This window comes from Botrytis porri (genome assembly GCF_014898465.1).
Source record: "Botrytis porri strain MUCL 3234 chromosome Unknown BPOR_012, whole genome shotgun sequence".
NCBI classification, from domain to species: Eukaryota; Fungi; Ascomycota; class Leotiomycetes; order Helotiales; family Sclerotiniaceae; genus Botrytis; species Botrytis porri.
Window position 1 is genome coordinate 926,151 of NW_024066086.1, and position 23,908 is coordinate 950,058.

The 23,908-nt window shown below is 42.4% G+C and overlaps 8 protein-coding genes across 8 annotated transcripts; 6 read left to right on the forward strand and 2 right to left on the reverse strand.

Annotated features, from left to right (window-relative positions):
• Positions 1–4,178: 4,178 nt before the first annotated feature.
• Positions 4,179–5,332, forward strand: EAF01_008819 (uncharacterized protein; the record flags this gene model as incomplete). The annotated part of the gene is made up of 3 exons (XM_038917075.1): positions 4,179–4,459; positions 4,559–4,618; positions 4,675–5,332. 3 exons carry the CDS (start codon positions 4,179–4,181, stop codon positions 5,330–5,332), a joined length of 999 nt encoding a protein of 332 aa, XP_038767469.1.
• A 1,880-nt stretch (positions 5,333–7,212) lies between these two features.
• Positions 7,213–8,258, forward strand: EAF01_008820 (uncharacterized protein; the record flags this gene model as incomplete). The annotated part of the gene is made up of 2 exons (XM_038917076.1): positions 7,213–7,305; positions 7,359–8,258. The coding sequence occupies 2 exons, from the start codon at positions 7,213–7,215 to the stop codon at positions 8,256–8,258; spliced, it is 993 nt and encodes a 330-aa protein (XP_038767470.1).
• A 2,633-nt stretch (positions 8,259–10,891) lies between these two features.
• EAF01_008821 (uncharacterized protein) lies at positions 10,892–11,859 on the forward strand (the record flags this gene model as incomplete). Its single annotated transcript, XM_038917077.1, has 3 exons — positions 10,892–11,142; positions 11,194–11,409; positions 11,508–11,859. 3 exons carry the CDS (start codon positions 10,892–10,894, stop codon positions 11,857–11,859), a joined length of 819 nt encoding a protein of 272 aa, XP_038767471.1.
• Positions 11,860–12,474: 615 nt separating this feature from the next.
• Positions 12,475–13,507, forward strand: EAF01_008822 (uncharacterized protein; the record flags this gene model as incomplete). The annotated part of the gene is made up of 3 exons (XM_038917078.1): positions 12,475–12,507; positions 12,590–13,297; positions 13,466–13,507. 3 exons carry the CDS (start codon positions 12,475–12,477, stop codon positions 13,505–13,507), a joined length of 783 nt encoding a protein of 260 aa, XP_038767472.1.
• Positions 13,508–14,198: 691 nt separating this feature from the next.
• Positions 14,199–16,206, reverse strand: EAF01_008823 (uncharacterized protein; the record flags this gene model as incomplete). Its single annotated transcript, XM_038917079.1, has 3 exons — positions 14,199–14,355; positions 14,406–16,001; positions 16,052–16,206. The coding sequence occupies 3 exons, from the start codon at positions 16,204–16,206 to the stop codon at positions 14,199–14,201; spliced, it is 1,908 nt and encodes a 635-aa protein (XP_038767473.1).
• A 304-nt stretch (positions 16,207–16,510) lies between these two features.
• On the forward strand, positions 16,511–18,902 carry EAF01_008824 (uncharacterized protein). The gene is made up of 3 exons (XM_038917080.1): positions 16,511–17,061; positions 17,120–17,215; positions 17,270–18,902. The coding sequence occupies exons 1-3, from the start codon at positions 16,967–16,969 to the stop codon at positions 18,426–18,428; spliced, it is 1,350 nt and encodes a 449-aa protein (XP_038767474.1). The 5' UTR covers positions 16,511–16,966; the 3' UTR covers positions 18,429–18,902.
• A 16-nt stretch (positions 18,903–18,918) lies between these two features.
• On the reverse strand, positions 18,919–21,145 carry EAF01_008825 (uncharacterized protein). The gene is made up of 2 exons (XM_038917081.1): positions 20,595–21,145; positions 18,919–20,546 (listed from the first exon to the last, which is right to left on the reverse strand). The coding sequence occupies exons 1-2, from the start codon at positions 20,852–20,854 to the stop codon at positions 19,199–19,201; spliced, it is 1,608 nt and encodes a 535-aa protein (XP_038767475.1). The 5' UTR covers positions 20,855–21,145; the 3' UTR covers positions 18,919–19,198.
• A 409-nt stretch (positions 21,146–21,554) lies between these two features.
• Positions 21,555–23,357, forward strand: EAF01_008826 (uncharacterized protein). The gene is made up of 3 exons (XM_038917082.1): positions 21,555–22,070; positions 22,123–22,519; positions 22,577–23,357. Exons 1-3 carry the CDS (start codon positions 21,760–21,762, stop codon positions 22,637–22,639), a joined length of 771 nt encoding a protein of 256 aa, XP_038767476.1. The 5' UTR covers positions 21,555–21,759; the 3' UTR covers positions 22,640–23,357.
• Positions 23,358–23,908: the final 551 nt, after the last annotated feature.

Genomic DNA, 23,908 nt, shown 5'->3' on the forward strand with positions numbered 1-23,908 from the left:
CACTCGTTCGGCCCACGGAAAGTCTGTCGTAAGTTGTAACTCGTAAGACGAAATTCCTTTCCCAAAGAGATTTTGCGTAAAGGCCTAGTCAGGATAGGAAGATCTAGAATGTCCAGAATCGTGTAGTATCGGCAGAACCATCTCCATTCTAAAGATTAAACTCCATAAATTCATTTGAAAGCAGAAACTTTGATCAATTAGTGATACGACGAAAGTTCTGAAACAAGGATATGACAACCAATCAGAGGAACACACTCTAAACACATGTGCGATCATCCAGCAACATTCTGATTTGCTATTTGCTGTGAGCCTGTGAGAGATTTTTTTTTCTAATCGGTCAGACAAAAAAGGTTGGAATTGAATACGCATTATCCGGATAAAATGGGGTCATTTAGTTTAAGAAGGCATAAGTGAGTCCTTGAATGACTTCCCCACGTATATCTTTTGACTAAATGATAAGTAATTGTGCCTAGAGTTAGAGTTAGAAGTAGGAATCTGCCTACAGGCTTTGATCTGTAGATTATGGAGACATAAAATGTTGGAGATGGAGAAAGTGACTGTCGATGCCTTGACCATATCGTGGAACGTGAGAGATTTATGGATACAAATTTGATGTGGAGAAAGGAACGGCTCGATTGAAGGAAGGGATGTGGTGTGGTGAAGAAAAGAGAAACCTTCCACGGAAGAAAGAATGCTCGTAGCTGCACATGCAAATGTGCATGCAAATGCAAGTTATAAGATTCTTGACGTCCGACAACAGATTTCGGATACTTTTTGATGGGGGTCTACGATGAATGCAAAGAGAATGAATGAGTCGGCTATGAAGATCTGGGTACCAAAATGGAAGGACCAAAATGAAGAAAATGGTTCGACAACACCGCGTACAACGGTTCTGTAAGCACCGGCCAAGGATGACGGAAGTGGCTGCAGCTTGCCATATCGTTGTGCCTGCATGTTGTTTAACCTTTGACTTTGGCTTGGCCTGATTCATGAATGGATGTGGGTGGAACCGATTGAGGGGAACCTTGGGCGGAAGGGGGGTGGAATCAAATCAAGTACAGGATTTTGGATAAAGTGTCCGGAAGAGGCATGCCAAAGGTTAAAAGGGTGGAAGTGGAGATGCATGAGACAAGATGATGGTATCAAGGTAGGTATGGTCATGGTCTGGTCTCAAATGCACTCAAGACAGTGTTGCATATGCAGTGGCGGTAAACAATGGAACTCTCAGGGTGTCTCGGTTCACGAGCATTGAGAGGTCGTGTAGATTTCCCGTCTACATCATCATTTGATTCACATCTGTACTTTGTCCATCGTACATCGTAGAAACCTGCGCGTATGACACGCTTCAAGTTACGAAGAGGTCTTTGAGGGAATAGATTCTTTGACTCTATTGGTATCAAAAGATCGAGAAAGGATTGAACAGGAAGGGTCCAAATGGACGAGGCCGAAAGATTGAAAACATTGGGTGGGATCTGTCATGGACTCGTGTTGTTGCGAACTTGCGAAGGGAAGGGGACTTGAAGCGGTGGGGAACTACCCCCGTCCCTTCCTTTCGAGTGGAGCGATTGATTATCTCTCCTTGAAGTCTTTGGACTCTTGGACTTTTGGATAAATCCGCGATCTCAATTAGGAAACCCGAGAGTTGCATCAAGTGGGGGTCACTGTCTTGATGGATCATAAAGCGGGTATGAGATATTCTAGAATCTGACTCCAAATCTATACGATTATCCAGTCAGATCTTAGTGAACGGACACATTTATGGAACAGTGGAAAAAATTACTCACAAGTCGAAAAGCGAAAATTCAATTGTGAAAAAAGCGTCGCAGGCATTTCGCATGTGCGGTTGGGTATACGAATACCATGATTCTTATTATAGCTCCGCTGTGATGTGTTGTATGATTCACGCGATGGCCAGAACTGATAGAATGAATAGGTATACCAGCTACCATACTAGCTAGAGACGACGACCCCGATGATGCTAAGAAGACGCTTGATTGATCTTGTGGGATGAATTGAGGCTTTGAAACTTGAGAGCGCTAAAAGAAAAGAAAAGAAAAGAACAGAAAACAAAACAAAACAAAACCCTGATGATGCAATTCAAGGAAGAGTTGATATAATTAATGTAATGTAATATAATAAACAAAATATACTCGCCTAGTAAATTGTGATAAAAGGGAAGACTAATACACAATGCCCATTATCTAATTTCTAATACCACACCATGCAACAGCTAAATGGTATCATTTCAACGTTGAAAAAGACAATTCGCTTGAAAAGTTACAACACCAACCTACATCCACTGGACATATCGTACATATTCTCAAACACAGGCATCACGGAATTCCACAGTTCTACGTTGACAACCTTAAGCGGTTCTTCCGGAAGGGCAGGCTAGAGTAACCACAGCCCACGCCTACGATTGCACTGTAGCGGTCAAGAAGAGCCAGACTTGTCTACGGAGCAAAGAAGAAGAGCATTGTACCCTCACAAAACTCTAAAAGGCAGTAGGATTCAAGACAAAACATTTGTGCGTACGTATTGTGGATAGCGATTCAAAGGGCATGGAAAGTTAGAGCAGTACAAAGCATCAAGCATCAAGCAAGCCAACACAGTTACTGTAGGATCCAGTTCGATAGATCAAGTCATCACCGATTGCCAGACCATTCGTTCCATCTATGCCCTCTCAACTATTATCATACTTTGACGGGACCATCCATATCATAATGTAACCTAAACCATCCTGTACATAGCATCCCGTACCATGGTTAGACAATGAAGAATATCTCCTAATGATAAAGTTCCCGTGTAACCTTAACGTACCGACCTACTTCTGGTACTCACGAAGAGACTGGCTGACTGGTAATATAATTTCGTCTTCAATAGTCTTGACATTTTCTCCTTTTTCCTTTTTCTTTGACTACCGAGACTAGTTCCCAAGGTTCAACAAAGAGATCTCAGAGATCATCCAAGACTTCCAGGTTACTACCAGAACTGTACAATCACTCCGCAATTGGATCATCCACCATCAAAGTAATACTTCCCGCTTTAGTTAAGCCCTCAGATCTTCCCTCTTTTCCCCAACAGACCAGCGAATGTAATCATTTCAAGGGTCTCCCACAAGCCATTCAAACTAGTCAAAGCAACAATCCTATTGGGTGGTCAGCGTTTTACGAGGGAGGGGGGGGAGTACTCTGTACCAGCCAAAGATACAATTAGAACGAAGCACGCCATATCTTTTCTACGATAATCCTCAATTGTTGAATTTACCCTCGAATTCTTATACAATACCCCCCCTTCCTCCCCGTCTTCGATTTTACAAAGTCCTTTCGCTTTATGTTTCGCTACTGCATATCCGGATTCCGAACGAACATTTATTAACTTTATTGTCTGTCGGAATATCACGAATTGATAAATCACATCAGTGCCCATATCCCCCGCCAGAAATTATCCCGCACAACAAACACATCGTTAAGATATTGGTCAATTCATTTTGCCCAATATATATATATATATATTTATTATTATTGGATCAAACTTTCCTGTGTGTTCCGTTTCCGTCTCGACAACATTTCGCTCACTTCCATCCCATCCATCCCACTCTTCCGATTTCGCCAATTAATTACCTACGGGAGTCATATCGGTAGAATCATTATTAATCTCTTATCAGCACGGATTCAAAATATATACTAGCACTATCTACCTAGAGACTACAGACTACAGACTAGAGACTAGAGACTAGAGCCTAGTATTTATCTACCTAGTCCAAACCCACTATTACAATAAAAAAGATCATTCATAGAGTCACATCTCGAGATTCTTTCAAACAGCCAATCGAGAATAAATAAGAGGAAATCCAATCCAATCCTTGATTTGATTTTTTAACTTTGTTTCTGATCATTTCATCACATCATCATTGATCTCACCCATTTGATCTTACTCACCTGGACCGTTCTAATTCACCGTCACGAGAAACATTCACAAGACCGAAGTCGACCAGGGAAGCATCCATCCTGAGAACTTGTCTACGACATATAAGATACCAAGGTTCATTTCACATTCACATACATACAACAATTCATATCGAACATCTTCTACGACTTCCTCCTCTCTGATATCCTACAAATCTGACGGATTGTCTCGATATTTCCAAAGGAAGAATACATCTTCCAACTGCCAAAATGGCGCACTCAACAAGACCATCCGCTTCCCGAACAAACACTGCCCCTTCGCTCGCTCTCTCCCCAAGAACGAGCTCGGAAAAAAACACTGAGAAGAAGACCAACCACGTACGCAGAAAGTCAGGAAAGGAATTCGCGGTGGTAGCGGAAAAGAGAGCTAGTCGCCCTACAACTTTACACCGAAGGACTACACCGCAAGTTATTACCAAGGCTGCCAGAAGTAAGGAGAGAGATAGTCAATACGTGGAGAAAGATAATGGGGAGAGCTTTCCACAGTTCTGGTAAGTTCAACTCGATTGTCAGATTGATGACGATGCCTAGGATTGAGAAAAGGCGGGGTGCATAATGGTGGCTGAACCGAGACTGACGAATTATTACAGTATGACCTGCGAGAAGCAATTTACACCACCCAACAATACCTTTCTCTATTGCTCTGAACAGTGAGTGTCATCCAATGTCCACATTCTACAGAAAAAGTCACTAACAAGATCAATAGATGTCGTGTTCATGATCAAGCACCAACATACACTTCTCGATCGAACCCATATGCAACTGCACCAAACTCTCCACCATTGACCCCATTCTTGTCAAGTGCAACTCTATACTCCCCGGAAGAACCTCGAGATATTGTACCAAGGCTCTCCCCTACACAATCTAGACCTCGATCATACTTCAACTCATCACCATATCCAACCGATTTCTCCGTCGCATACCAAGTACCATCCTCATCCCTCCCAGCATCGCACTTCTATACTTCATCCCAAGCCGATACACATTCATCGAGTGCCTTGGAAAGCTTGAGAGAGTTAGCCACAGCGCTACCCCGAACACATCAACCCCACGAACCAGAATCTCCACCGACTACTACACTGTCGAGGACATCTTCTCAAGTCTGGAACTACATGCCATTCACCACCAAGACCACAACACCCACACCCCTCGCCACACCTGGAAACTCATACTCGAACACCGGCAGCAGCTATTCCGCTCGTCGAAGCCGAGAAGACTTGCATGCTTTCGGAGCTGGTCAAACATTTACTAGCACCGGGGGTATGGGTATGGATCGTCCTTTACCACCTCGAAGTGGTCCAGGTGGTTATGGACATCGACCTAGAAGTATTGATCTAGTTACACCATTTACACCTGGTGTTTAAACTAAGATGAAAGAAAAAAAAAGCAACGCTCGAAAGATGCACATATTACACATTATTTGCGTTTGTCATAGATATTTGAGTCTCCAAGCATTGCGATGCGAACTTTACATTATCGTTGTAGATGAAGGATTATGAAGAAAAAGGAATAATGGAATTGGTATGGGCATTTGGCATACGCGCGAGCACCATAGATAGCTAGCATGGAAATTTGTGAAGGAGTTAATCGTGGAATCTAAAAAAATGGGAAGGGCAATTTACATGCTTAATGCATTATGGGTATGAGAAAAGGATGCAATGGGATGGATTGGGTTGGATTGGATTGGGTAAATACTTCGGATTAGATAGAGTCTGCAATGGCTTTGTAACGCTCTAGTTAAATATATACACACCTCTTACAAATTAGGTCAATCTTTGAATTTGACTTTGATTTAGTGCAGTGATATCTTGGGATCGTTAGTTATTGGGGCTTGGTATTTGATGGGAAGTTTGGCGATGGGAATGGTATGGCATCGCATTCTTCAGATCTCGAATCTCGAATTCCATACAGTTTTATGGCTCTTCGGCATTCTTTATCTAGTCGTCGCTTTTCAACAGCAAATTACTATGAATGTTTGTGTATAGTATATTTATATAAATATAATAGTTATATATATCAATAACTAATCTAAATAAGAATAGTACGAAATAGATATATCAAAATCTATATAATGTTATTCATATATGAGCGGATCGTATTACTAAATAAATTACTTAATTTATTTGATTTATATATAACTATGTACTTTCTTTATTAGTCAATGGAATTATTCGAAGATTTCTTATATAAAATCTGATTTTTCAATTCTTTTAAAAATCTATTCTTTGTTTTTAAAATTCTAATTATTATTAAAGTTATTAAGAAAAAAGGATTTTTATAATATTAAATGTAATCATTTCAAGCTAAAATGAATTATTTTCAAAAAAATCTAAATATTATAAATATTTCATTTCTTTTATGATTTTTCGTTATTTTTTCTTTGAAAAAATAATAATTAGTTATTAAAATAAGAATATCAAAAATGATTAATTTTAATACATTTTTCAAGTAATTCGTTCGATGATATCATCCACTTGTATATGAACCATGTTATATAGTAGTAGTAGTAGTAAATTCATAATCGATTCGATCTATATAGCTATGCTAAGACCATGCGATGCGCCTGTATCTGTGTCTAATTGAATGAAGTAGATAGGAAAAAGATATAAAAACCTACCCCCCCCCCAGTGTCCCACCGCCATGTTATATATATATATATATATATTTATATCTACTAAATTTAATATATAATCTTTAGGAATAATTAAAGCTTTCATGCGGGCCCTATATGTACGTTCATAGTAGATTACGATCTGAGTCTTTACAGAGACGAGGAGACCTCTGAATAGCTCTTCGGGCTGTTTCATTTCATACATCTAATCTAATCCAATCCGATTCACTCACTCATTCATTCGGGTACTTGTTGCTCATGAAAAGTTCTCTGTCACATTTCCTCCCTCCTTTCCTCCCACGATTCATCACGTTTTCACGAACCCAGCACGTGCAGAAACGAGCGGAAAGCGGGAAGTCCCGATGTGTAACCGAGATATCGTACGTAGTGGGGTTTGTATTTATGTCTCGACAAGTCAAGGTTCATCTCGAATATTACTTTGGAGTTTTAAATCGACGACGCATATTTGACGAGAAGGTACCTAACTAAGTGTGGGGTTGAGTCAAATCTGTGTTGCGATTGCTAGAAGTGTGTTGAGTGCTTTGAGAGGATTGGGGGTTTATTTGAGAGGCATTGGGATTGTTGAGATTGAGATTGAGAAGAGAAGAGAAAGGGAAAAGGAGAGGTGCAAAGATGACGTCGAAATTTGTAACGAATGATGGTGTGGCTATCGCGTATAGCGATACGGATTCACAGAATGAGGAGGGATCGGAGTGTTTGATTCTTGTGAGTCCCAGATTCTTGCTGAGAATCACTCATGTAGCTAACAAATCACACAGTTGCACGGCTTTACCGGCTCAAAAGATGTTTGGCAAAAGAATATACCTGCCTTACGCAAAACATACCGTGTTATCGTACCGGATCTGAGAGGTCATGGAGATAGTCAAAAACCAAAACATGGATATCATGTTAGTCGTCTCGCGATGGATTTACATGAACTCATACAGCATATTATCAATTCATCTGCTGTCAGCCAAAAGGATACTCAAGTAAACAAGAAATTCCTTGCTATTGGTGGGAGTCTCGGATGTGCGATTCTTTGGAGTTATGCTGAACTTTTCGGGACGGGGTTGTTCAGAAAAATGATCTTTGTGGATCAGAGCCCGCTTCAGAATTCCACGTTGGATGGCTGGGATAGTCGTTTTTGTAATCGTGGGATGAATAATCCGTGGGCGATTGCTTCGCTTCAGAAAACGCTAGAGTTGGCGCCGGAATTGGCGCATCGGGGAACTATTGCGGCTTGTTTGGGATATCGATATGCACCGATTGAATCGGAGAAAGGAGTCAGGACCCAGGAGGAAATGGATAATGATGAGGCTTTTTTTCTAGGAGAAGCACTTAAAGGAAATGGTAGATGGTTGGGGAAACTCATGGAGGATCATACGTCTAAGGATTGGAGAGATAGCATTCGTGCTTGTTTTGGATCGGAGAGCGGAAGTGAGACGGAGGTTTTAGTTGTAGGCAGTAGCAAGAGTGGATGTTTCCCTGCAGAGGGAGTATTGAAGATTGTGGAGTTTATAAATGGTGGAATGAAAATGGATGGAAAGATTAGAGAAGGGAAGGCACGAGGTGTAGTAGTTGATTGGGGCGGTCATTGGTGTTATTGGGAGGAGCCGGATAGGTTTAATAACCTAGTTTTCGAGTTTTTTGGAATGGAAGGAACGATCTGGGGGTGTTGAACATGTCATTTTTTTTACACCACGCCCTCATGTCCAAAATGCATTCAACAATCAACAACCTCAAATATAAAATTGGTTGAAAATGTCTTTCGCCCGCTCCCAGTTTCCCAGCTTCACTTTGGCAAGCCTTTGGGCTCGTCCCTTACCACCTGGTATGTGACTTATACCCATTCATTCATTTCTGCGAGAATCTTCTACATGATCTCGATATTTCAAATGTTCTAAGCATTTCGGAGATGTGCAATAACTAACATAATTTGAAGTAGTTGATGAAGAGGCTCCGGCTGTTTCTCCCCCGGTCTCCCCGCCCGCCTCCCCACCATAGGCTGTCTCCCCGCGTGCCTCCCCCCCCCGCCTCCCCGCCGCGTTTTGCGAATCCCGGCTTCGGCCTCGCTGTAATGATTCCGACGGTTTCGGAAAGATTGCCGGCCCTCGGCCCGCTGTTGGTATGCCTGCAATTGTTGCTCCGCCGCGCCCGGCGATCGCTGCTCCCCTTCCTCCTTCCTCTTCTGGGGTTTTTTTGGTTTCCTTTTGGCTGGATCCATAGGATGTTTTTTGGTCAGAGGGATGTTTGATTCTCCTATAACTAGATCTGTGGAACTACGACTAACCAATATAGACAAGTGGACAGACATGTCCAAATTGCTTTTTATGTTGGTTTGGTGGCGGCCTGCGCCATTATTTACGCAGGTATTTATATAGAACTTCCAAAAGAGCAAATCTATATACTTCTAATATAATTTCTAGTATTTAAATAGTAAATAAAATAAAATAAAATAAAATAAAATAAAATAAAATAAAATAAAATAAAATAAAATAAAATAAAATAAAATAAAGATTTGTTAATTATAACTTATGAGTTTTAAACCCCTATAAGCTTGATATGCTAATCTTATAGATTTTTTTTTGTATAGTAAAGGTGATATAAACGGTGCCCACGTCATTTGTATTATACATAATCATACATGAATTCAAGTGACTAGTTGAAAATTTTAAAAGCTAAGCCGGTGATGTTGTATGTAGGAAGTAAGGAATATATATGACTTTAATGAGTATGAAAAGTAATCGAAACTAGCACTTTGATTAGATGACTGCAATCGGATTGACTAGGCTATGCATTCTTCGAATTTCCCGTTCACGGACACTAATAATGATGCTAGTAGGATCTTTCTTTATACTCTTCACGCACAGCTCCACCATCCGCTCTCTCGTATCCGCCACCCTTTGCAATTGCCTAAGGCTCAGAATAGTTTCCAAGGTGTAGGATCCACATCTTTCATAACTCGAAACGGATCTTCTCCCGCCTCTACCCTCTTTCTAAACTCACTACCCCGTGTCTCAAGGTCTTCCCACAGTACACGAGCCATCCTATCTCTACAGCAATCACTCGGCAAGGTCGTCTGTTCTATTATCGTTGCCTGCGCATTCAACTTCGTAATCTCTTCTATCAACCATTGCTTGCTTTGTTCTCCTGCTCTGGCCCAGGATTCATGCTTCCACATAGCATGGCGGGACCAATAAAATGCCCGTCTCAGATCGCAGACGACTTCATTGCTTTCGTTATGCCGTTGACAAATGTAATTGTTCCGGTGTTGATGCTCTTTGTAATCGCAGGTTAGGTAGGAAATGAAAGCACCGAGGAGAAAGCTTGTGGCCGTGATGGCGAAAATGCTGAGGGGGGAGAGCGCCATTTTTGAGGGATGGATGGATGGATGAGTGTGTGGTTGTATGGCTTATAAACTTGTTAGCTCGTGGCAGATAGTATGGGATTGAGAGATAGATAGAATATGAACGGTGAGTGGAAGTTGAGGAGATAGATGAAGATGAAGAAAATTGAAAAGGATTGGAAAATGCAATTTAAATGAGTGGTTGTGTGGGCTTAGGGCTAGCCAGTGGTAGCTTGATCAGATGATCTCCCTAGATATCTTTAGTAAATATGTATAATCAATTTAATAAGAAGATGGCAATAGTTCTGATTTAGCTTCAACTTAAAGTTGATTGCTTTCGAGAATGATACGAGGGGGTTGAGATATTCCAGTAACGATTACGGCAGCACCTATGAAGCCCAAAAGAGGAAATTAGAAGAATAAGTAATGAAAAAAAGCTTCAAATCAAAAGATATGTTGATTTTGCAGGTTGGAAGTTGGAGACTAGACTTGGAGCTAGAATTTCTAGTCTATACATGATGATGTGATGAAATCTAAGAAGCGGGACTAGTAGACTAATCCAAGTCTTCAACTTTTGAAAGAGCATCGTTCTTCTAGGATGGCTGAATGATCGAACTCTTTCTTATATATCTGAAGCTTCTTTTCAGAATCACAAATGATTTCCTTGTGTGTCTAGGCCTTGACTAGTACTGGGTCCTGGATGACAGATTGCTTCAAGAACTTTCTTGAAGTTATTTGTCTTTACTCTCAGTGCGACCTGTCTATAATCCCATAAATCTTCTTCGTAATTAATGAATCAGATTCAACAACACAAGCAAATGAATGATGACTGTCGTTGTTCATCTTCAGCTCCCAGATATTACGTAATCTACACGTGATCTTCCCCATAAATTCCCAAACCTCACCTCCTTTTCTTTCTCCCGCCAAATCCGACATGTATGTACCCAAACATCACATTTCATCATCATGCTTCTCTACGCTTTCGCACTGATACCCCTTTATGTGCTAGTATGGGGGCCTCTTTCTCAAATTATCTACGGTCGTCAATCTGCTCTTCATGAACCCCTCAATTTGAACTCTTCACTTATCGCAAGTGATGAACCCCTATTTTGTTCGGAAGATAGTTACAAGACGTTTATTATTAGTCGAGAACCACTTATGATATATATTGAGGGATTTTTGAAGGCGAACGAGAGCAAACATTTGGTGGATGTTAGGTATGTTTTTTATATTTATTCTGATGAAATGAAGAGAAACTGATGGGATAGTGAACCGCTTTATCAACCGTCGACGGTTTCTCATGGTCAGGAAGTGACGATTGATACTTCGGTGAGAGATTCGGAAGTAGCAGTGCTAGAGAGAGATGAGGTGGTGAGGTGTATTGAGCATAGAGCGAGGGCGTTTCAGGGGTGGAGAGACGAGATGGGCATTGAGAAGTTGAGGACGCAGAGATATGGGGTGGGGGGTCATTATGGGATGCATTTGTAAGTTTTGGGGAGTGAGGAGGGCTTTTGTTTATTTCCTATCAACGTGGAGATTTCAGATGAGGTATTGTGTACATGAGGGCTAATGATAGAAATAGCGATTGGAGTGGAGGAAAACGGGGAATTGACCGAATTAGTACATTCATGGTCTACGTTGACGTATCTTCTGATATTGAAGGCGGCGGAACGGAATTTCCACGTATCGTGGGACCAAAAGGAGGAAGGTGGGAAGAATTCCTCGATACTACTGAAGCGTTAGATCCAAGAAGTGGAAAAAATGTAACGGTAGAAGGAGTGACCTTCAAACCCATCGAGGGAAATGCCGTATTCTGGGAAAATACTGATAGGGATGGGAGAGGATATGAGGAAACATGGCATGCTGGTCTCCCGGTTGAAAAGGGCTCGAAAGTGGGGTTGAATATTTGGAGTTATGGGAGAACGGTTAGATGAAGATGTGGAGAGAAGTGAATGAGAAATAACGTGCGTGTTTGATACTAGTGGTGTATAAAACATAGCCGGAGTGGAGTGAATAGATTAGTACATATGGATTTAGTATAATCCATTATGACTCAACTTTAAAGGTTACAACTGCTGTAGGAAATCAGATACGACAAATAAACAAAGTTTCTTGATGAAGAAATCATCTTGAGGTTCTCAGAATATTACGGCGAAAATCTTCCGATTCATTTGCGTGTGATTTAATTCACCTTTTGGGAACCTCTCGTTGTCAGATTTTCTCGGGTTTCTTTTATTTTCAATATAAATTGAGCAGTGCTTGGTTCTCGAAACACTTCTACTAAACATACAGGAGCCTTAATCGATCATCTCCAAGGAAATCAATCTTCAATATTTTAAGTCATTTATACGGGACAAACAACGAAACGCAAACACATCCACCTACCTATTGTATTGTTAGCATCGATATCACAGTAAAAGTGGCACTTATCGCAAGTTTTCACATCAAACGAACCAAACCCAACGATCTATCGAAGATCTTACAAACTACATTAACATCACATCTACACTACGAATACACTCCACGAGACTCCAACTCCACCTACAAAAATGGCAGCCTCCGCCTCCTCCCATTCCAATCTTGTAACCCTCCACACAAACCTCCACACTCTCCTCCTCAAATTTTCTCTCTCCCTACACCTTACCTCTCCCTCTCCCTCTCCAGCCCTCCAACTCATTCCCCTCCCCCAGCCGTCTCTCCACCCATCGTCTCTCATCCATCCCTAACCACAACCACACCCCCACCTACGCAAACAACCCGCACGACCCCCTCGAAGTCCTTTACACACTCTCCCCCCCCTCCTTCCACTACCTTCCGCGCAGCGTTCTTCTCCCCCCTCAAATCCTCCGCAAAGGATTTATCGAAACCCCCGAGAATAATCCTCCACTTCTTGAGGGAACACGCATGCAAATTATGGTTATACCGCGGGGAGTACGGAGGGTGGTTGTGCATTTTTTGGTTTATGATCCTGTGCTTAAGGAGAGGGGAGAGAATTTGAAGGCGCTGAGGGATGTTTTGAGGGAGGAGAAAGATGGGAAAGAGAAAGAGGGAAAAGAAGGTCCGAAAAAATTGAAGAAGAAAGCAAGTAAAATTTTGAATTCCCAGGAGAAGAGGAGAGATTTTCCGATGGAGAGGAGGTCGATGGGGAGGTTTGGGGGTGCGGATATGAGTTTGGATGCGAGTGTGAATATGGATATGAATGGAAAAACGAGGATGAACCAGAGGGAAAATTTCGACGGTATGGAAATTGAAATTATGGAAAAGAGACACGAATTGGGAATGGATGTGCAGAGAGAAGAAGATAGAGAAGGGGAATATGTGGTTATGAGACGGGTAGTGAAGTTACCGAGGAGGGTGTGGTGTGGGAGGAATGTGAGTCTTTTATTTCTGTTTTTTATTATTCTTTTCTTCTTTTTTTGGTTTTGCTTTCGATTTTGTTTGAGATCTATCTGCTTTTGATGTGAGGAAAGAGTTGGGTATAGGGATGGATGTACTTCTGGAAATAGAGGAATGAATACTAATTTTTTATCGATAATTTAGTGTAAAGATCAATTCGAACAGTTGTTTATTAGGAGGACTTAAGATTTGAGATTTGAGACAGACGATCGATACGGATACGTACGAGAGAGAGGAGATGATAAAATATGATGTGTGAAGATCACAGGATTATCTAAGGGAAAGCGACTGCAGGTCTTTAGAGAGATTGATACGGGGCTTTGTTCTTCGTGTTTCGATATAGAATGGATGGGATGGTAGTGCAGCTTTCGATACTACAAAGTACAGGGGGCGATATGGGTATGGAGTGGTTGTTTTTGATTTGGTGAGGAAGGCCAGTTGCGAGTCTCGGCGCATAGATGTGAGAGGACAACGGATGACAGGTGAATTTGGCAATATCTGACAAATCATGTTTATAGTGTTGAGAATTGGGTCATTGGAGCGATTTTGAGAGGGAAGATACGTGGGATAAAACAACACTATGAATGAAGAAATGAATGATGTGAAGATACGAATCAGTTAGTGAAATAGAATCAAATGAGATAGATGAAACCAAGAGTCCTCTGTGTGTGTGAGCAAGTCAAGCTTGCTTTTTGTAATGTATTGTGATTCAATTCCAGATTCTGCAGATTAGCTAGAATTATTTTGTTCTGTCTCCTGTTGTACAATTTGCACCATGCGGTCTGTAATAGATCTGCGTCCAATGCCTGTAGCTTTTATAACCTTAAGAGGTATCCACTGCAATTTTTACTCATCTCTACTAAAACCCAAATAACAATCAACCTTCCTCATCATTGACGTCAGCCTCATCATCACTAGCATCTAGGACGTCCTTTCCTGCACCACGTTGTCTTCCAGCAGAAATGCCTGACGCTGTTAGCCATAAGAAGTAATCACTTCGATGATGATCTAAATGATGGAAGAATGTATGAAATCTATCATTTTGTTAGTTTGCTCTTCATATTTTGAAGGATGGTAGACTTACTGATTTTCAGCATTCTCCACTCTGAAAATTCTATCATAGATCTCTCTCTGCTTAAACTCATCCATTTTCTCTCTATACTTCTCAAAGTCTATCTTTTCCCTATCGAAATCCTTTGCAATTTTCTCATTATAATTGTGGAAAACTGGAGCTTCTAATAGTAAACCCAAACTTGGGGCTTTTGGAATACTAATCTTAGCAGCAGTATAAGTTTCCTTAATGAGCTCCATTGGCGAAGCGCATCGAACCACTAATGCTGCCATGGCTACCATTTTTCGAATTTGATGCATCATGAATGATTGACCATGAACTTTCAGTGAAAGCCATTCTGTATCGTGAATGATGATAGGTTGGGCTCCAATCTTGAAAGATTTGATGTGTCGTTTAGAAGAGGCATCTTTGAAGTTTTTGAGGATGGTATAGTTGTGATAGTTATGAGTGCCGACATATTGGTTGAGTGCTTCTTGTACCCGCTCTCTACGAGATTCATGTATGCGATATGCCTTCTTGGCTTTGATGTAGGCTGCTTTTACTTCTTTGACAGCCTTCTCCAGGGGTGTGAGGAGCGATTTCGATATTTCTTGAACACCATCTGCTTCTAGCTTAACTCCCTGATCTTGATTAGTTTCGTCTTCTGCTTTTGGTTCTTCAGTAGTTTCGACGCCTTGCATGGCTTCTGAGTCCTCCGTCTTCGCCTCTCCTGCAATTTCAACTGCTACGGGTTCTGGAAGTACTGAACCGTCACCAGTTTCCGCTTCAGTCTTTGTTGCAGGGTCTTCTTGAGTCTGTTCATTGACTTCTTCCTGAATTTCAGAGTCCTCCTTAGCTTCTGATCTATTCTTCTTGATGTTCTTTCCAATTGGCTCATTGGATTCCTCAGCAGCATGAATAGCTTCCATAACATCCGCTGCTAATTGGGGGTCCAAATTATCCAGAATAGGTTGAACAAATTCCTTCTCGGCGTCGGTCCAAAAAGATGCAGCATCTTCTTGAAGTTTGTTATAATTCTCCAAAACGCCTTCCTTCTCAGCGGCCTGAAGCAACTGCTTTCCGAGGAAACTCTTAGGATGAGGTGGGATGAATGAGTAGGTTGGAATCAAGTATTCGTACCACCGCGAATCGCACATTTGGTAGCAATTGAAAGATCCAGTAGTTCTTTCGATACCCCAGACTCGAATTTGATCTGGTAAATGGGAATTGATATTTTCAACAACTTTTGGATCTTCGATGATGAGTTTCAAGGAGAGAACGTTGCCGGCTGCATGGACGCCTTTGTCGGTTCGCGCGCATCGAATCAAGGTCGACTTTTTAGGATCATTTGCATTAGCTTTCGAAATCGCACCGGCGGCAACAAAAGCCTTGAACATATCACCCTCAATCGTCTTCTCCTGGGTATTAATTTGCAAGCCTTTGTATCCTGTTCCTGCATAGCCAATCATGACGGCGACTTTGTGTTTTGGTTTTCGCACTTCACTTTCGATTTCCTCCTTGGTGAACTCGGTGCTAAATGCTGTTGGCTCTGATTCTCCATTGTGTACCGTCTTTCTGCGTTTCGAGGCTTGGTCGTCGTCGTTTCGATCTCTCTTTGGTTCTTGTCGACTAAATAAAGTTAGAGAGAATCAATTAGGAGATTCACAATCGCAACTGACTGATATTCTTTGCGACCCATCTCTAGCTTTCTTCCTCCTCTGGAACCGCCTCTAGAATTTCCTCTGCCGCCTCTGCCAAAACCTCCCCGACCCCGCCCTCGTCCTCCTCCACCTCCTCCACCTCGTTGACCTCCGGATTGTGCATTCGCCTCCATGATTGACGTAGTTATTCGAACTTCGGAGATGTATGCGAACGTATTTTTCACCAATTGAAAAATTCGCATAGATCACATACGTGAAGTTGAAAATAAAACCGCCTGATAAAGCAGAGATTCAATGTGGTCGTCCATGAATATTTCTCCCAATAGTTTTTAGTGCCTTGGTCTGAGCTTCGGCCAATAATTGTTCATCTTTCAACAATTAAACCCTGCAACTTGATATGGTTAAGTGGTAGCTGACATAATTATATAAAAAAAACCCACCACACTAACCTTACTGCAGCTCTAGGTCTCATCTCACTCAGCCTTGCCAATTGAAGCAATCAATATCCATTCACTTTATCTCCTGCAAAGAACAATCATATCAATTTTTTATTCAATCGACTCGCCCGCCATCGTGAGCAATACATCCAGGACATCCAGGACATCCAGGTGTACGACATCCAGGACCGTACACGACCCATTACCCTCAACGACAGACACAAAACGGTTCAACTCATCCTGTTCATATCTTCTACTTTATTGTCTTGAGGATACAAAACCATCATGGGCATCCTAGACACCATTTATTAAAATATCTCATTGTCTTTTTTTCGATTCTCTCTCTAACCACTCTGCAAAGTCCATCTTTCGAAAACTTATTCTACCGACTTTCGAGACATTCAGAGACACTCAGGGCCCCGCATCCCTTCTTTCCAAATACCAGACATAGATCTCAATCTTCTATCTCCAATCTTTTGATTATCCATTCGCAAATATGGATCTCGCCCAGATGTTGGTGCGCTCTTGTATGCGCTCATTTTATGACACAAAACACATCCTTGTGATTGATGCGCTCGTCATTCACTCCGCGTATGCATTTCTATGGGTGGTTCTGGGAGTTTGGAAAATGAAAGCTGACATTTTATAGCTTGCGCGATGATGATTTGGCATACCTGATGAGCATAAACACAAAGGAGCTTCATAAGCTTTGTGGAAAGTTAAAGGAGGATCGATTTCTGGCAGTGTATGGCAGATATTATATTCTGTATTTTTCGTTTTTGCTAACTGGATTCTGTAGGCATTCCCGCCCAGAGATCAAAGAAGGCCAACAACGACCAATTAATCGAACCTACTATTTTATCGATTATCGTGCAACAATCGATGCGATCAAATGGAGAGTCTACCAGATAGACAAGGCTGTTCAAGGAAATACTGTGCCAGATGATGAGAGAAAGGAATACTTTTGCCCTCGATGCAAATCAGAATGGACCACGTTCGAGGTTTTGGACAAGAGAAGTTATGAGGGCTTTTTATGTCACAAATGCGACTACCTTCTGGTACACGATCCTGACAATAACCGTGGTGGACATGAACAGTCATCGAAACTAAATGCACAGTTTAAATTCATCACCGACTTACTCCCAAAAATCGACAAGGTGGTCATCCCTGCAAACACCTTTGAACAAGCTCTTTCAACAGCTCGTAAAGTAGTTCGAGATGAAGCTAATCCCGGCAGTGAAACTGCACCCGTCGCTCTCTCTTCGGAGCGACCAACTGCTGTTCGTGGTCTGGATAATACTGGACCAACATCTATCTCAGTTACTTTGACGAATGGGGAAGGACCTACAGCTGCAGATATCGCTGCTGAACAAGCTCGCAAAGAAAAGACAGCGGCGCAAAACGCTTTACCTCAGCATTTCACTCACAGTACTATCACTGGAGAGCAGGTCAAGTTTGGCAGCCAACCTACAACCTCTGTTGGTCCTGCAGTTGACGCCAATAAGAAATATATCAAACCTGAAACCGAAGGTATTGGCGAAGGAGCTGAAATCGATGATTATTTTGCGCAACTAAAGGCTGCACAAGCCAAGGAACTAGAACAAGAGGCCGACGAAGAATATGAAACCGATGACGAAGAAGAAGAAGGTTTCGAAGACGTCATTCCAAATGGCACCACATCTGGTGCCGCCACTCCAGCTAGCTCGGTCGGAGGTACAGAAACCAAGCCTAGTGTAACGAGTGGTAGTGGTCTCAGCGGTGTATTAAAGCATTCACGAAATGAAAGTGTTTCAGCAAGTGGAACTAGCACAGGTAGAGGAAGTCCGGTAACAGGACCTAATACACCGAATGAGGATAGACCAACAAAGAGAGTTAGAATCGAAGAGCCTGCTCCCACAGCTCCGGCTATAAAAGACGAAGAGGAGAGTGAAGAGGACATGGAGTTTGAAGACGTTTGATCGCTTAAGCTCTAGAAAAAGGGGCTGGGAAGGGAATGGGAAGGGATGAGATGTGGATTCTTAAATTACATAACAATGCCTGCATACATGATTGGATCAGCAGACCAAGAATAGATAGGCATGCAATAGGGGTGGGTATTTGAGCTATTTTCAAACCTCCAGTCTGGAGTGGTAGATGGGACGGATGCATGGCGTTGAGGGTAATTGCTTACACGCTTCTCGTTTTTTTTTTTTTGCTTGACAGAAAAATGATGCATACTGAGGCTGGGCGGAGATCACTTGTCATTTATTATGGCATATATTCAGACCAAACCAGATTGGCCATAATACTTACGCAATGGTTTGGTCAAAAAGTCGTTGGGCTTTTTAGGTTTATAGATGAGTTTGTTCGTTCGAGCGCGTGTGTCTAGGCTTTAGAGCTGTCAGAGACAATGAACGAATTGTAAATTGTATAATTAAACAAATTATGACGTTTCAAACGCTTCTAAATCCTTCTCACAAGTGAATGGTGATCATTTCACGACTGGTATGATATGGAGAGTTTGTGTTTGCTGATGAAGCGGGTATCTTTTCTTAAGAAGCTCTACACCTTCTGACTACCATATCTATGTCTTTTGTTTTAATAACTCATTTCTCCAATGTCCCACTGTAAATGCAGAGCCCTGTACCATCCCAATAGGTGTTGAAACCCAAAAAACACCACCACAGTGTATGCATGCAACACTGCTCCAAAACGCCGTTTCCAACCCCGAAACGATGCACCTGGTCCCTTAAACCTGAGTTTGCTTAACCATCCAGCTCAACAAATCAACCTTTGTGACAACTGCGACTGGCTTCGACAATCCATCGACCTCGCTTCCCTCCTCGGTAACAATTGCGGCACTGTTCCACTCGAAAAACTTGCTCAAGGCGGAAAGAGGTGTATCGAGTGTGATTTCTACGAATTTGCGCTTTGGAGTAGTTTGCTTCTTGCCATCCTTTGTTGTTTCGATGCCGTTGCTCTTAGGAGGCGAAGAAAGATGACTGATATCCTTGGGATCGGTGATAACTTCAGGGATGTGGGAGAAATCGAACATGACATCTGAGACTGGGCTTTTTCCAGTGGCACGACCGCGACTAATCCAGCTGAGAAGATTTCCAAGGGTGACAAGACCGACGAGTTTATCGCCCTTTGGAGCGAGGACAGGGAGTTGATCGAAACCCTTTTCACGCATGGTTTCGACGGCTTCAGAACAAGAGGAGTTTGCGAGGACGGATGTGACTGGTTTGAGGCGAAGGGATCGAAGAGTCGCTCCAGAGTATGGATCTTTCTTGGATTGAGCTTTGACAACTGGGGATGCTGGCAAGGAAGACTCTGGGGTAGGAGGAAGGAGGTCGTTGGCGGCCAACCAGTCGTCATCGGCAAACTTGCTGAGGTAACTTCTAATACTATCTGGTAGGATGACTACCACGGTATCTCCTTTACCAAGTCCCAAATCACGGACTCCCTTTACCATAGCTGCAATAGCACTACCACTGCTACCTCCTACTAAAAGTCCTTCTTCGGCAATCAATCTACGTGCGTAGGCGAATGATTCACGATCATCTGTCTTGTACCACACATCGACAGAATCTCTGTCCAAAACATCAGGAATGAAATCATAACCAATTCCCTCAACCTTGTATGATTCGTTGGCGTGTTCTTGATTCAGGGTTTCTGGAACTGCAAGTATGGATCCGTGGGGATCTGCTGCAATGATTTTGACATCTTTGTTGTGTTTCTTTAAGCCTTTAGATAATCCAGTGATGGTTCCACCTGTACCAGCTCCTGCAACAACAGCAGTAACCTTCCCATCAGTCTGCTTCCAGATTTCTTCTGCAGTTCCGAATTCATGTGCGTTGGGGTTGTTCTCGTTGGCATATTGATCGAGGATGTGAGAGTTTGGAATCTCTTTCAACAACCGTCTTGCCACTCCGATGTGGGACTCGGGGGCATCCCAAGCTGCTTGAGTTGGGGTACGAATAATAGTGGCTCCAAGCGCTCGAAGGACAGCGACCTTTTCGGGTGACATCTTTTCGGGAAGTGTAATGATTGTCTTGTAACCTTTGATAGCTCCAACAAGAGCGAGACCAATACCGCTAGAAAATGATTAGAGGTTGATGCCAAAGTGGTATGGAACAACTTACGTGTTTCCACTGGTTGGCTCAATGAGAGTATCTCCAGGCTTTATTCTTCCAGACTTTTCCGCCTCCTCGATCATGCGAAGGGCAATACGATCCTTGATACTTCCACCAGCGTTGAAGAGTTCGACCTTGGCATAAACTTCGGCTTCGATTCCCAAACTCTGTGGGATCTTATTTAATCGTACCAAAGGAGTATTTCCAATCAGCTCGGAAGCACTCATTGCAAGGACTGGAGCCCGCACAGGACTAGTAATGGATGCCATGTTGATGACGGATCTAGATGTTTGAGCTGAGATTTTAACGATTTGAAGATGTTTCCGAATAGAAACGAGATGGATGGAAAAGAGGGAAAGATGTTGATGAGAGAGAAAAGGTAAACGACTTTCTCCTTTATTAGTATTGGTGATTAATGTCGCAATGTGGAAGAAGAATTTGCTATAAAATGTTTGAGTAAAAGCTTGACCATGAAATTCTTCATTGAGTTGTTACCCTTCGAGTTTTATTAGTGAAGGGGAGGGGTCTCTGGTCTCTGGATAAGCGATAAGGCTCCATACTAGGGAGGTAAAATTCGTGGCAAAATTTGACCGCAAGTAGCCGTGGAGACCGAAGTATAACCTGAGGTTTCCAGGTTACCTCATCAGGCTCAAACCGGACATTGATGATTGTCTGATATTCGAAGTTGCTTCGTACAAGATGAAACCTCTTTTTATCACGATTTGACATAACCTTGAAGAAATGGCATACAAGTATTTTATTTCATAGAACGTAGGAAGCAGCATAGGGAAATCATAGTGAAATCGTAGAAATGGCGTTTACTTGATAATATCACTCCAGATCGCATTGCATATTTATTATTAAATCTTGGTCCAATGGTCCAGAGCCTGGAGAAGCTTTCACATGCTAAATATAGAACTTCAAACACCGTGAACGTTGAGATGCAAACCCCTTCATCGCCTAAGGCCAAAAGTTCAAAGTTACATTTCCGCCATCTCTTTCTGTGTTTGGAATCTCGAATATATTTGGAACCTCCAAATTTATCAATCAATTCTAACCACGTACGACTCGATAAAAAAAAAATCATAAACTCGCCCTGCCAAACACAAATCATACCAAGACCAATAGTCATCACCGAGATCCAATCTGCCAGCGCGAACGAACAACATCCATCATGCGCTTCTCCCAAGCTATAGTCCTTCTGGCATATGCTCCGTTCGCAATTGCATATCCAACATTCTCAGCACCCGCAGCCGCAGCGGTAGAAACAGCTGCAACTCCATTTACTGTTACGTGGGCAGATAACGGAGATGCTCCAGCGATAGCTGATGTTACCACCTATCAACTAGATGTCTGCGCAGGATCTAATAGCGGTGCGGATCTCAAAGTGATATACGCCGTAACTGCTTCCGCAACATTGGGGTCAACTCTTTCAACCAGTGTCACTGTACCAGCGGCCAGCGGGTCATCGGTGACCAATGCCTAGTAAGTTTATGAAGCTAAAGTTCAAGAAGACTTGATGCTGATGGTGATGCAGCTTTATGAGAATGATAGCAACCACAGCGTCAGGGACTGTTACAGTATATTCGAAAAGATTCTCAATTAGTGGTATGACAGGGAGTTTTGGAGCCACGTACACAATTACTGGCACCGATGGACCGGCAACTGTTAATAATGTGGCAGACACGGCAGTCGCATCATCATCAGGAACTGCGAACGAGGGCGTTTATGGAATCCCATACCAATCACAAACTGGTCTTACAAGATATGCTCCAATGGGTCGGATGCCTGGTACCGCAATAACGGCCACGAACACAGAACCTCAATATCCAACATCGTCTGTTTCTCTAGCCACCGCGCATCTAGACCCAGCAACCATTTATACAACGTTGACTCAAGCTCAAACAGCTTCCTTTGCAAGTCATGCTAATACGGTAAGTTTCAATACACAAACCCAACAATCCAAACTTGACGCGGCTAACACATGAAAGCTTGCGGCTGCATCAATGCCTACAGATGACATGGCAAAATTCTTGGCTAGATGGAAGGATTAAATCATTGGAAAGGCGATGAATGATGTATAAATATGGCATCAAATGAACATGTGAAAAGGAGTTTGGCGTACACTCGAATTGGTATTCGAGGTTTTAGTTTAAATGAATGCCGTGTATACCCAACGAATGAAGAATTTACCCAGTCAAGCCATCACTTGGTACTGTGCGCCAGGGTCGTTAAGCACTGTCTGCAAGAGATCTGCATATTGGTATAATCTCAGGGGATAGCGGAGAGGTGATTCCGATATTAATCCCAGCGCGGAGGGTCTAATAGGAACGTCTAGATGCGATGCGGGGAAATGCTTGCCAATGTTTACATAGTCGGATACAACATCCATAGAATGCTATGTCCCAAATGCAACAAGCCCAATACGAGCCAATTTCAGGAAGAGGTAAACTAAATTAAGAAGAGTATCTGGGGATCTAGGTATCTGCTATCTAGGTATCTAGCTCATAAATTAACAAGTCAATCTAATAAGCCTCCTTGCTACGATTACCTGACGGGTGCGCTTAAGCCATCATTCTGAATATCGTACTTTACTCTATTTGTCATTCTGTAACTGAATAATGTCCCAATGTCAAATTCTGAGAGTCTCGTGGTCTTTCCATTCATCCAGATTTAGTAAGGGTGATTAGGGATTCGTATCGAGCCATTATCGTGGCTCTAGCCTCATAAACCCCTTATGAAATAATATGCTCGGTACGAGTAGATATCTGACCATCTCCACGACACGGTGGTATTTTTTATTCAAGATCCCGAGATGAATTGATGCGAGATGTGATTATTGGTTGAAGTAAAGTTGGAAGTTGGAAGTTGGAAGTGATTGATCTGGAATTCATTAGACTCCGTATGTACTGCATCTGATTCTGCAAATAAACCACCTTACCTAGATTTGGTCTTCCCCGAGGTTCTTTTACCCTGGTGTTGATCCACGTGCTTCTTGTAGTTTCTTTTCCCTCTTTTCTTCTTGTCCCGTCCGACCTCCTGGTTCTTATCAGTGGGTAGTGGACTCGGTGGAGTGGCCGCTTGATGCTAAAGTCTCTAAGCGTCGGCTTGTTTCAATTAGTTCTCCTCTGTCGATATCTAGTCTCTAGTCTCTAGTCACTAGTCACCAGTCACCAGTCACTATCAACCAGCTTACGGATTGGTGGACGCATGTACTTGTTGAGACTTTGAGAGGAGCAACTTTTCTCTTCGGGTACTCTGCTCTTAGGCAGTGAATGCAGCACTCTCCGTATGTACCACAATCAGGCTGAATGCTGCTGATG